We start from the raw sequence: 13,128 nt of genomic DNA on the forward strand, positions 1-13,128 counted from the left end.
CTTGACTATTTGATGATGAAAAACTAGAAGTGCTTGCCTTATTAAGCATGAGTCTCTCTTCGTCTTCTATAGTCTTAAGCACTTCAGGATGATTACGACTTATATTACCCTTCAAATTGAATGCTCTTGTTGAAACGTTTGTCTAATTGGTCAAAGGTTTACTAATTTTTGCTCCACAAGTCAAAATCTTGCCATTAGTGTCATTCACTTGACATGTACAAATATAAATTTATCATCTTTAGTGACCATAAAGTATTCTAATTCATTAGACTTTGTCTAGATCCTTTGTTTATCATTGAGAGCTTGAAAACATTTGACATTGATGAAATAATAAACTGTGCATAATTCGAAAGCCGCTCACTGGTTTAGACATAAAAAAAAAAAAAAAAAAACATAGTAAACAAAAAGAACAGGGAAATGAAAACTACAAAGCATTAAAGCATATGACATATGTGCCACCCTCATGATTAAGACTGACCAAGTTAGTTGGAGATACGGAGCCAGTTTTTTTTTAATGGCTCTGGCTCCGCAGCACTGTGTATATGTGATATTTTCAGTGATTTCAGGTGCCATCTATACTGAGACTGGCATTGTATGAGATATATAATGACATTCTCAGTGTAGTTTGCATAATATATACAAACCAAAATGTCGTACTGAAACCATTCCAGCCAAAATTTCCCTTTCATCTGAATTTTGAATGAATATTTCATTTACTATTAAGCCACGTTGAAACGAAAACTCTGACTTTAAAATTGTTGTTATACAAATGAAATTTTGTACTGGCTATTATTAAATTGAAGTATTTGCTTAGAAAACAAAGCAAATGCAAATCCTTCATATCCCTGTTAATTTTATGTATAATATGCATAATTCACAAGAGTTATAATATTAATAACTAATTATCAGGTTGCAGTTTTTTCAATTTTATTTTAGATAACTGATGAACAAAATCGACTATTAGAACTACAAGTGAAATATGAAGAAAAATTTGGTTGCCGTTTTGTGGATCTTTCTCTACATCAAACTATGCAACAGTTGATGATTGAAAAGGAATTTCGATTAGCAGAAGATCTAAAGAAGGAATTCAGAGTACCAGATAGAAGGTAAAATATTTTGAAGTAATTCTTAGTCAGTTCTCTTTTTAAGTTTTGGGGTTGTAAATTTTTCTCTTTATACTCTGTTGGAATCCCTGAAAGGCCAGAGGAGTTAAAAACTTTATCATAACTGCTTTATTGTAGCCAATATCACAGTGCAATTAACAATGAGCATACATTTTTTTTGGTAGAATAATGGCTCAATCTAGTAGTGTGTTCATTACTAGATTGAGCCGTTATTCAGGTATGTTACTTCCCATCGTGGATGAGAATAATTACCAAAAATGGCAAAATGATAATTTTTATCATACCTCATATTGTGAATACCATGAGTTGCCTGATATTGCACTACCTGGAATAAGTAACGCTTCACCAGTGGAGAAGACTATTGTTACTTATTCTCAGTGGATACCACCACCCAGATGGCATTTCAAGGCTGTTTGGCCTCTCATCGGTAGTGTTTCAATAGTGACAACCCGGGGTTGGGAAGGTATTCACAATATGAGATATAATAAAAATGATGCCATTTCAGTAATTCACTATGTACAAACATGATACTAATGCATTAAATTGTTATGTTTATATGATGTGTACTTGTATGTATGTATGTAGGTGCCTCCTTAGCCAGGTGGGCAGGAGCAGCAGTGCATAGCATATGCTTCTTGATTAGACCGGGGTTCGAGCCCGTGACCACCAAATACGAAGGATGTGGAAAGGTCAAGGGAATGACCACCGCATATTCCCGGAGCAATATGGCCTTAGTTGCTAATGCTCCTAAAAACCAAATAACAAACAAAGAACAGTACTTGAATGTACCTTGAAGATAAAGTTTAATTTTACCTCGTAGTTTAATTGTACCTAAAAGTTAACCCACAAGAAGAGCTGTTCTTGTTATAGGTGTATCAGAAATAACAATTAAACAGATTAGAAAAGAACATGCATTGCTGTCGCACTCGGAAGATGAATTAAAATCTCTGCTTAAAGAGAAAAAAATCTATGAGTAGGAAAACAGTTGATGAGGCATATGATTTTGATATATGCATTAATCATCACACTATTGAAGAATTTTATAGTGTTGATAGAAAGGTGACCACTCTAAATAAATTGTTGCCAGTTATAACAGTTAAAAGGCAGTAATTGGATTTTCCATTCGAAAAAATAGCTCTACATGCAATTTTGAAACAAATAGGATTTAAATATATCTCGTAGTTTAATTGTACCTAAAGGTTAATCCACAATAAGAGCTGTTCTTGTTATAGCTTTATCAGAAATAACAGTTAAACAGATTAGAAAAGAACATACATTGCTGTCGCACTCAGAAGATGAATTAAAATCTCCACTTAAAGAGAAAAAAATTGATGAGTAGGAAAACAGTTGATGAGATATATGATTTTGACATATGCATTAATCATCACACTATTGAAGAATTTTATAGTGTTGATAGAAAGGTGACCACTCTAAATAAATTGTTACCAGTTATAAGGCACAAATTGCATTTTCCATTAGAAAAAACAGCTCTACATGCAATTTTGAAACAAATAGGGTTAAAATGCATTAGCATTAGCAAGGCACAATGCAAGAAAGCAAGCTTACATAGCAACAGCCTAAACACATGCACACACCCCTTTTCATTTCATGCATATACTCACTCCATATGTTTGTCTAGTTCTGCCTTGAATCTCTTTAAGCTATCAACTTTTACAACGACAGATGCAAGTTTGTTCCAGCAATCAACCACCCACTAGCTAAAGGCAAACTTCCGCACATCTATCCTACAACTGTCTTTCCTCAATTTGAATTTATGCCCTCTCAGGCGATTATTCTGAGCAAGAGGAAGATCAAATCAGCATTGAGCATGCTCAAACCATTCAGTCATATCACCTCGCAGGTGCCTAGTCTCCAGACACTGTAATTTGCAAAACTTAAGCCTTTCTTCGTAAAAGCAACCCTTTGTTCCATTCACTAATCTTGTTGCTCTTCTCTGTACTTGTTGCTTAAAAAATTTTGTTGCTTACTCGTTCCAACAGCTCTACAACCTTCTTTAAATGAAGCCTCCAGACTTGTATACAGTACTCAAGGTCTGGCCTGACCATTGCCTTATACAAGGGGATAATCACCTCCTTCTCCCTGCTAGGAAAATTCCTGTATATCATTGACAAGACACCATGAGCTACTCTTGCAGACCATCTGCACTGCTCAGAAAACTTCATATCTGCCTGCACAAATACCCCCAGATCCTTTTCACTCTCTACCACTTTTAGTGTATTACCACACAGTTGATATGTTACTCTAGGGTTACTGCTTCCCATATGCAGTACTTTACATTTGTCAATGTTAAACTTCAGTTCCACCTCTTCTCAGCCCACCTGCTCAACTTTTCTAGATCCTGTTGAAGCAGCATACCGTCATTAGTGTCATTAACAACCCTGCCAACTTTCGTATCATTTGCCAACTTGGACATTAAGCCTGATATACCGTCATTAATATCATTAATAAAAACAACAACGGACCCAACACTGAACCCTGGGGGACTCCACTTATAACATTAGTCCATGAAGAGCGGTGTCCATTGATTACCATTCTCTGTCTTCTCCCACTCAACCATCCCTTTATCCATAGCAGAAATTTGTCTCCAATGCCACACTGCTGCAATCTGTGCAGCAGTCTTCCATGTGCAACAGTACCAAAAGCCTTTCTAAGATCCAAATATATGATATAAAATTATTCTTTGCATCCAGTTCCTTTGTGACTACATCATAGTATCCAATCAAATTAGTGAGACAAACCTTAACAAACCCATGCTGTGTCCGAGCTATAACTGAAGTCTTGTCTTAATGATCCTGCATTGCTTCTTTAACCAGTGCCTCTGTTAATTTCCCTGGAACAGAAGTTAAACTAACAGTTCTGTACTTACCTGCATCTCCCTTTGATCCTCCTTTGTGGATTGGGGTGATATTTGTACATCTCCAGTTCATGGGTGCCTCCCCTGAGTCCAAGGAAGTTCTTATAATTATGGCTAAATGGAAGAAAACAGAAGCCAAACAGAAAGTCTTAATGCAAAGAGATGATATTGTTCTGTGGAGAACAAAATACAGTCAGACCTCTATATAACTTAATCGACTGTTTGCTTTAAAAAAATTTTTAAACAGAAATTTCATTAAAAAGAAATATGAGAAATATATTTCTCATATTTTTGTTTTTAATATGAGAAAGAAATATAGTAAAAGATGAGAAATAATAAGAAGTAAGTGGGAATAAACAAATTTAACATTTTTAAACAATTTATTAATACATACATATTAAGAAACAATTTTTTTCATACATACATGATGCGCACAATGTTATTATAATTAAGAATTATTTTGTAAAATATTTGATTATCTTTTGTTGCACAGTGGATTTTAGTGTACATCATTCATAAAAATGTTTTTTGTTTAAACATTCAATTATATTTTCAGGAACATTTTTGCAGCATGTTTTAAAAGGAAAAAAATTTTGTTGCTTAGAATTATTGACATTTAATTCAAGAAAAAAATACTTAGTTGAATTATATCCCACCATCATCCTTTTTTCTTGGAATATTATTAACATTGCGAATTATGGTTGCATTTGGAGAGAGGAGTTTTTCAAGACTCAAAATGATTAAACCTTCACGAGCAACAATTAATGGATTGGCCATTATGTCAATGGAACAAGATGTGCTAAAAGATATTAACAGGAGAGACTGCTTCTACAGAGATGGGATACACTTAAATAGAAACGGTGCAAGAATATTTGCTGATGCTATCGAGGCAGTGTTAGGTGCGTCGGAAAACTACTAGCTTGGGGGGATACAAGGACTAATAGATTAACAGTAGCCACTGGCAGAGGTGAAAAAGATTCTTGCACTGCTTCTATTGGAATGAGCAGAAACCTGGAAAACAAGATGCAGGATGTTTGAGACTGCTGGGAGTCATTGCGGTACAAGTAAACATATGGTTTGTGTTAGGGTAGCTAAGAATAGGAACAGGTGCATATATACTTGCATGTATACCAATGCTAGAAGTATAGTAAATAAATTTGATGAATTTGAAGTGTTGGTCAAGACATCAAAGGCGGATATCGTTGGGATATCGGAGACGTGGTGTCACACAGATATAAGGAGTGCAGAACTGGAATTTGAGGAGTACAACATCTACAGAAAGGATAGACAGGATAGGAAGGGAGGAGGAGTTATGCTGTTAATAAAGAAAAACATAAAATCAAAAGAAGTGCATCCAGTTGATATAGATGAACAGTGCACTGTTGAGTCAGTTTGATGTGACATAAGCACTGCGAAAGCAAAAATAAGAGTAGGAGTGTGTTATAGGCCTAATGACTTTAATGAGTACAATGAACAATTGTACAGAGAAATAGAGTGGGCTAGTAAATAGGAATGTCTTATAATGGGGGATTTTAACTTCCCAGATATTGACTGGAACTTGTGGGTTGGGCACTCACACACTAGTCAGACTTTTGTGGATTTATTGGATGATTGTTTTCTGCAGCAGCATGTTCGAGAGGCAACCAGAGAAAGTAATACTCTTGATCTGGTTATCAGCAGTGATCATTCATGTAGTAGGAATTTGCAGATAAAAGAACCACTAGGTGGCAGTGATCACAGTGTACTGACGTGGGATTTACTTAAAGATTTAATTATCATCAGGGGTAAAGGAAAGGGTTTTTGCTTCCGTAAAGACGAGTACAGTGGTCTCCGACAGTTTTTAAATTCTGTACAGTGGGATCAACTGATGATGTTACCAACAGTAAATTCTAAGTGGGAAGCATTCAAGGAATTAATCATGGAAGCTACTAAAAGTTTCATACCTATTAAGAAATATTGTTCAAGGTTTAGGCCTAAATGGTTGTAAAATGAACTAATGAGACTCGTAACAGAGAAGAAAAATGCATGGGATGCATATAAATTGTCAAGCGACTCAGAAGCCTATGGCAGATATAAGTTAATCTGTAATCAGGTCACAAAGGAGGTTCGGCAGGCTAAGGCACATTACGAGAAATCCTTGGCAAAAGATGCTAAGAAAAACAGCAAGGATTTCTTTACTTATATAAACTCTAAAAGGAAGGGGATGAATCTGATTGGTCCACTTGACATCGATGGTTCGACTGTTGATGATCCTGCTCAGATAGCAAACAAACTGAATGAGTATTTTGCATCTACATTCACACGTGAGTAATTATTAAGGTTTGAAAATGGTAGAAGGTTATCAAATTGTAGCAGGATACTTAATGATTTTGTAATAACTGAGAGCAAAGTGGAAGAGAAATTGTTGAAGTTAAACGTAAGAAAATCACCTGGGGTGATGGGATCTATCCAGTTATATTAAAGGAGGCGGCAAAGCAACTAAGCAAACCTTTAGCCATAATTATGAGAGCATCCTTGGATTCAGGGGAGGTTGCCACGGACTGGAGATGTGCAAATGTATCCCCAATTCACAAAGGGGAATCGAAGGGTGACACGAGTAATTACAAACCAGTTAGTTTAACTTCTGTTCCGGGTAAAATAATGGAGTCGCTGATTAAAGATGCATTGCAGGATCATCTAGACAGGACTGCAGCAATAATTCAGACACAGCATGGGTTTGTTAAGGGAAAGTCTTGTCTGACAAATTTGATAGGATATTATGATGTGGTTACAAAGGAACTGGATGCAAAAATATAATTTTGATATCATATATTTGGATTTCAGGAAAGCTTTTGACACTGTTGCGCATGGAAGACTATTGTACAAATTGGAGCAGAATGGTATTAAGGGTAATTTGCTACAATGGATAAAAGGATGGTTAAGTGCGAGAAGACAGAGGGTGGTAATAAATGGGTGCTGCTCTTCTTGGACTAATGTTATTAGTGGAGTCCCACAGGGTTCGGTGTTAGGTCCACTGTTGTTTTGTATATATATCAATGATATTGATGAAGGTATATCAGGCTTAATGTCGAAGTTTGCAGGTGATACAAAGGTTGGCAGGGTTGTTAATGACAGTAATGGCAGTGTGCTACTGCAACAGGATCTAGATAATTTGGGCAGATGGGCTAAGAAGTAGCAACTGAAGTTTAACCTTGACAAATGCAAAGTACTGCATATGGGTAGAAGTAACACCAGAGAAACGTACCAACTGTGTGGTACTACACTTAAGGTGGTAGAAGATGAAAAAGACCTCGGAGAAATTGGGCAGGCAGATATGAAGTTTTCTGAGCAATGCAGACAAGCTGCCAGGCCAGGTCATGGGGTTTTGTCAATGATATATAGGAATTTTGCTAGCAGGGAAAAGGAGGTGATTATCCCTCTGTAAGGCAATGGTCAGGCCACGCCTTGAGTACTGCGTACAAGTCTGGAGGCCTCATTTTAGGAAGGATGTAGATTTACTTGAGCGTGTACAGAGAAGGGCAACAAGATTGGTGAGGGGAATGAAGAGATCCTCTTACCAAGAGAGGCTTAAGTTCTGCAAATTGCAGTGGCTGGAGACTAGGCACCTGCGCGGTGATCTGATTGAGGCCTTGAATGGGTTTAGCACGCTGAATTCTGATGAAATCCTTCCACTTGTTCAGATTACGGCCTTGAATGGGTTTAGCACGCTGAATTCTGATGAAATCCTCCCACTTGTTCAGATTACGAACCTAAGGGGGCATAAATTCAAATTACGAAAGGACAGATGTAGAATAGATGTGTGGAAATTTGCCTTTAGCCAGCGGGTGGTTAATTGCTGGAACAAACTTCCATCTGTCGTTGTGGAAGTTGATAGGTTGAATAAATTTATGGAGGAACTGGACAGGCATTTGGAGGGAATGGTGTGATTTTTTTATTTTTATTATTTTTTTTTTTTGGCTGATGCTGCATAAGCATCAGCCAAAAAAATTTAGCTGATGCTTATGCAGCATCAGCCAAATTTGCTTTCTTGCATCACATGCCGCCACTACTACTACTACTACTACTATACTTGCGTGTACACCAATGCTAGGAGTTTGGTAAATAAATTTGATGAATTTGAGGTAATGCTCAAAGCATCAAAGGCGGATATTGTTCGGAATTTTGGGAGTACAACATCTACAGAAAGGATAGACAGGATAGGAAGGGAGGAGGGGTTATGCTATTAGTTAAGAAACACATAAAATCCAAGGAAGTGAAGCCAGTCGACATCGCTGGACAGTGCAGTGTCGAGTCAGTTTGGTGTGACGTAAGCAGTGGGAGATCAAAATTGAGAGTAGGAGTGTGCTATAGGCCTAATGACTCTGATGAGTATAATAAGAAACTGTACAAGGAAATAGAGTGGGCCAGTAAATCAGAGAGTCTTATAATGGGGGATTTCAATTTTCCCAAATATTGACTGGAATTTGTGGGTTGGTCACTCACACACTAGCAAGGCTTTTGTGGATTTATTGGATGATTGTTTTCAGCATCAGCATGTTTGGGAGGCAACTAGAGGGAGTAATATTCTTGATTTGATTATCAGTAGTGATTCTTCATGCATTAAGAATCTGCAGATAACGGAACCAGTAGGTGGCAGTTATCACAGTAAATCCCACTTCATTTGCTGAAGTGGGATTTACTCAAAGAGGTAACTACCATCATGGGTAAAGGGAAGGGTTATTGTTTTCGTAAAGGCAACTACGATGGTCTGAGACAGTATTTAAATTCTATACAGTGGGACCAACTGATGATGTTACCAACAGCAAATTCAAAATGGGAAGCATTCAAAGAACTTATCTTGGAAGCTACTAGGCTTTACATACCAACTAAGAAATATTTTTCAAGGTTTAGGCCTAAATGGATGTCAGAAAAACTAATGAGACATATGGCAGAGAAGAAAAATGCATGGGATACATATAAATTAACACGTGACACAGAAGCATATGATTGATATAAGCTGGTCTGTAACCAAGTCACAAAGGAGGTTAAGCAAGCAAAGACAGATTATGAGAAATCCTTGGCAAAGCATGCAAAGAAAAACAGCAAAGAATTCTTTACTTATGTAAACTCTAGAAGGAAGGGGATGAATCAGATTGGTCCACTTCATATCGATGGTTAGCTGTTGATGATCCTGCTCAGGTAGCTAACAAACTAAATGAATATTTTGCATCGACATTCACACATGAGGAGTTATTCAACGAGGGGAATGCCAGAGGTGTATTCAACTCTGGCAGTAAGCTAGATAATCTTGTAATAACAGAGTAAAGTGGAGGAGAAATTGTTGAAGATAAACACAAGAAAGGCACCTGGGGGGGGCGATGGGATCTATCCAGTTATATTAAATGAGGCAGCAAAGGAAGTAAGCAAACCCTTAGCCATAATTATGAAAGCTTCCTTGGACTCGGGGAAGGTACCCATAGACTGGACATGTGCAAATGTGACCCCAATTCACAAAGGAGGATCAAAGGTTGACACAAGTAATTATAGACCTGTGAGTTTAACTTCTATTCCAGGAAAATTAATGGAGGCACCGGTTAAAGAAGCACTGCAGGATCATCTAGACAAGACTTCAGTTATAGCTCGGACACAGCATGGTTTTGTTAAGGGGAAGTCTTGCCTGACCAATTTGATTGGATACTATGATGCAGTCATAAAAGAGTTGGATGCAGGGAATAACTTTGAGATTATATACTTGGATCTTCGAAAGGCTTTTGATACTGTTGCACATGGAAGATTGCTGCACAAATTGGAGCAGTGTGGCATTGGAGGCAAATTGCTGCTATGAATAAAGGTATGGTTGAGGGGGAGAAGACAGAGAGTGGTAATCAATGGACACTGCTCATCGTGGACTAATGTTATTAGTGGAGTCTCTCAGGGTTTAGTGTTGGGTCCATTATTGTTTTCTGTATTTATAAATAATATTGATGATGGTATATCAAGCTTAATGTCCAGGTTTGCAGGCGATACAAAGGTTGGCAGGGTTGTTAAGGACACTACTGACGCTATGCTGCTACAAGAGGATAAAGATTGAGCAGATGGGTTGAGAGGTGGCAAATGAAGTTTAACATTGACAAATGTAAAGTACTACATTTGGGAAACAGCAACTCCAGAGCAATGTATTAACTATGTGGTACTACACTGACAGTGGTAGAGAATGAAAAGGACCTGGGGGTAATTTTGCAGGCAGATATGAAGTAGCTCATTATGTCTTGTCAATGATATACAGGAATTTTTCTAGCAGCGATAAGGAGGTGATTATTCCCTTGTATAAGGCAATGGTCAGGCCACACCTTGAGTTCTTTGTACAGGTCTGGAGGCCTCATTTCAAGAAGGATGTAGAGCTGCTGGAACGAGTACAGAGATGGGCAACAAGATTAGTGAATGGAACAAAGGGTTGCTCTTACGAAGAAAGGTTTAAGTTTTGCAAATTACAGTGTCTGGAGACTAGGCACCGGCGAGGTGATCTGATAGAGGTGTATAAAGCCTTAAATGGTTTGAGCATGCTCAATGCCGTTGGGATTCTTCCTCTTGCTCAGAATAATCACCTGAGAGGGCATAAATTCAAATTGAGGAAAGACAGATGTAGGATATATGTGCGGAAATTTGCCTTTAGCCAGCGGGTAGTTGGTTGGTGGAACAGTCTTCCATCCCTTGTTATGGAAGTTGATAGCCTAAATAAATTTAAGGCTCAACTGGACAGGTATTTCGAACGAACGGAGGGGTGCAGTGGAACGTTTTTTTTTGGCTGATGCTGCATAAGCTTGCTTTCTTGCATCATATGCCTCTACTAATGCTAATATAAAAACATCAGACATATACACAAATTTATATCAAGTAAATGTTGTAAGGCAATGACGTGAAAACGTTTTAAGTTTATATAAATAATGTACTAATCACTAAAGTTTAAATAAATAATGTACTAGTCACTAAAGTTTAAATAAATAATTATGAGATGAATAATTTTGAATGTTTCCTTTATTTTTCAGTTTTATGAATTCCCCCTTTAATATTTGTGAGTGGGTCCCCAGTTGAATAATTTGCCAGGGTTGATAAAGGTGAATACAGTGGTCTGAGATAGGATTTAAATTCTATAAGGTGGGACCAAATGATGATGTTACCAACAGTAAATTCAAAATGAGAAGCATTCAAAGAATTAATCTTGGAAGCTATTAGTCTTTTCATACTAACTAAGAAATATTGTTCAAGATTTAGGCCTAAATGGATGTTAGATGAATTAACGAGGCTCGTGGCAGACAAGAAAAATGCTGAAACCATAACAAAACAACCCAGAAAACATCTTAAGCTGACAGAGTGTGATATGAAAGAGGCCTGTAAAGACCAGTATGCTGATATGGATTGCTATGGTTGTGCAGCCATCCTAAGCTACTAATGACACTGACTAATGCCAGATACTATCTAACTCGTTGTAAGGCCTGCCATTCTTCAAACATAGACCAGTAGAAAGCTGTGCTTTCCAGTGACAAGTCACAGTATGTGATCTACCACAGTATGATGGTCATGTTTATATGTGGCTGATGCCTTGAAGAAGCAACTTACCAAACAGTATCAGCCCAACACAGACGTTTAGCATTAACATTAGCATACGATGCAAGAAAGCAAGCTTATGCAGCATCAGCCAAAAAAAAACCCCTCCCATTTCACTCGTCCATTCACTCCAAATGGTTGTACAGATCAGCCTTAAATTTATTTAAGCTATCAACTTTTACAACAACAGATGGAAGTTTGTTCCAGTAATCAACCACCCTCTGGCTAAAGGCAAATTTCCGCAGATCTATTCTACATCTGTCCTTCCTCAATTTGAATCTATGCCCTCTCAGGTTCTTAATCTGACCAAGAGGAAGAATCCCATCAGCATTAAGCTTGGTCAACCTGTTTAAGGCCTTATACACCTCAATCAGATCACCTCGCATATGCATACTCTTCAGATGCAGCAATTAGCAGAACTTAAGCCTATCTTGGTAAGAGCACCTCTTTATTTCCCTCAAGAATCTTGTTGCCCTTCCTTGTTTTCATTCTAACAACTGTATATCCTTCCTAAAATGAGGCCTCCAAACCTTACACAGAATTCAAGGTGTGGCTTAACCAATGCCTTGTACAATGGGATAATCACCACCTTGTCCCTTTTTGCAAAATTCTTACATATCATTGACAAGACTCCGTGATCTGCTCTTGCAGCCCGACTGCACTGATCAGTGAACTTCATATCCAACTGCACAATTATTCCCCAGTTCTTTTACACTCCCCACTTCCCTAAGTGTAGCACCACATAGTTGGCACGTTTCTCTTCCATTACTGCTACCGATATGCAGTACTTTGCATTTGTCGATGCTAAGCTTCATTTGCCACTTCTCAGCCTATTAGCCCAACTTATCTAGACCCAGTTGCAGTAGCATACTGTCTTTACTGTCATTAAAAACCCTGCCAACCTTTGTCATCTGCAAATACACAAAACAACAATGGGCTCAGCACCGAAGGCGCCTCCGTAGCCAGGTGGGAAGGAGCAGCAGTGCTTAGTACACGCATCTTGATTAGACCGGGGTTCGAGCCTGTCACCACCAAATACGGAGGATGTGGAAAGGTCAAGGAATGACCACCGCATATCCCGGAGCAATATGGCCTTAGTTGCTAATGCTCCTAAAAAAAAAAAAAAAAAAAAAAAAACCAAATCAGCACCGAACCCTGGAGAACTTCACTAATAATATTAGTCCATGAAGAGCAGTGTCCATTGATTACCACTCTCTGTTATCTCCCACTCAACCACCACATTATCCATTGCAGCAACTTGCCCTTAATACCATACCTCTCCAATTTGTACAGAGGTCTTCTATGTGCAACAGTATCAAAAACTTTCATGAAATCCAAGTATATGATATAAAAATAATTTTTTGCTTCTGTGACCATGCCATAGTATCCATTCACCTTTGTGACCACGCCATAGTATCCATTCAAATTGGTGAGACAGGACCTCCCTTTAACAAACACATGCGGTGTCTTAACTACTACTGCAGTCTTGTCTAGATGATCCTGCAATGCTTCTTTAACCAGGACTCCATTATTTTTTACCTGGAA

The 13,128-nt window shown here is 37.9% G+C and overlaps 1 protein-coding gene across 3 annotated transcripts in view; it reads left to right on the forward strand.

The window, feature by feature from the left end:
• Vps16A (vacuolar protein sorting 16) overlaps nt 1–13,128 on the forward strand; it is a 489,369-nt gene that overhangs the window by 421,226 nt on the left and 55,015 nt on the right. For all 3 annotated transcript variants that reach the window (XM_090381825.1, XM_090381827.1, XM_090381826.1), the window contains one exon: nt 937–1,106. In XM_090381825.1, coding sequence (XP_090237951.1) covers nt 937–1,106 — 170 coding nt within the window. The remainder of the gene's footprint in view (nt 1–936; nt 1,107–13,128) is intronic.

Source organism: Mastigoproctus giganteus, chromosome 9 (genome assembly GCF_048544385.1).
Source record: "Mastigoproctus giganteus isolate SK-2022 chromosome 9, ASM4854438v1, whole genome shotgun sequence".
NCBI lineage: Eukaryota > Metazoa > Arthropoda > Arachnida > Uropygi > Thelyphonidae > Mastigoproctus > Mastigoproctus giganteus.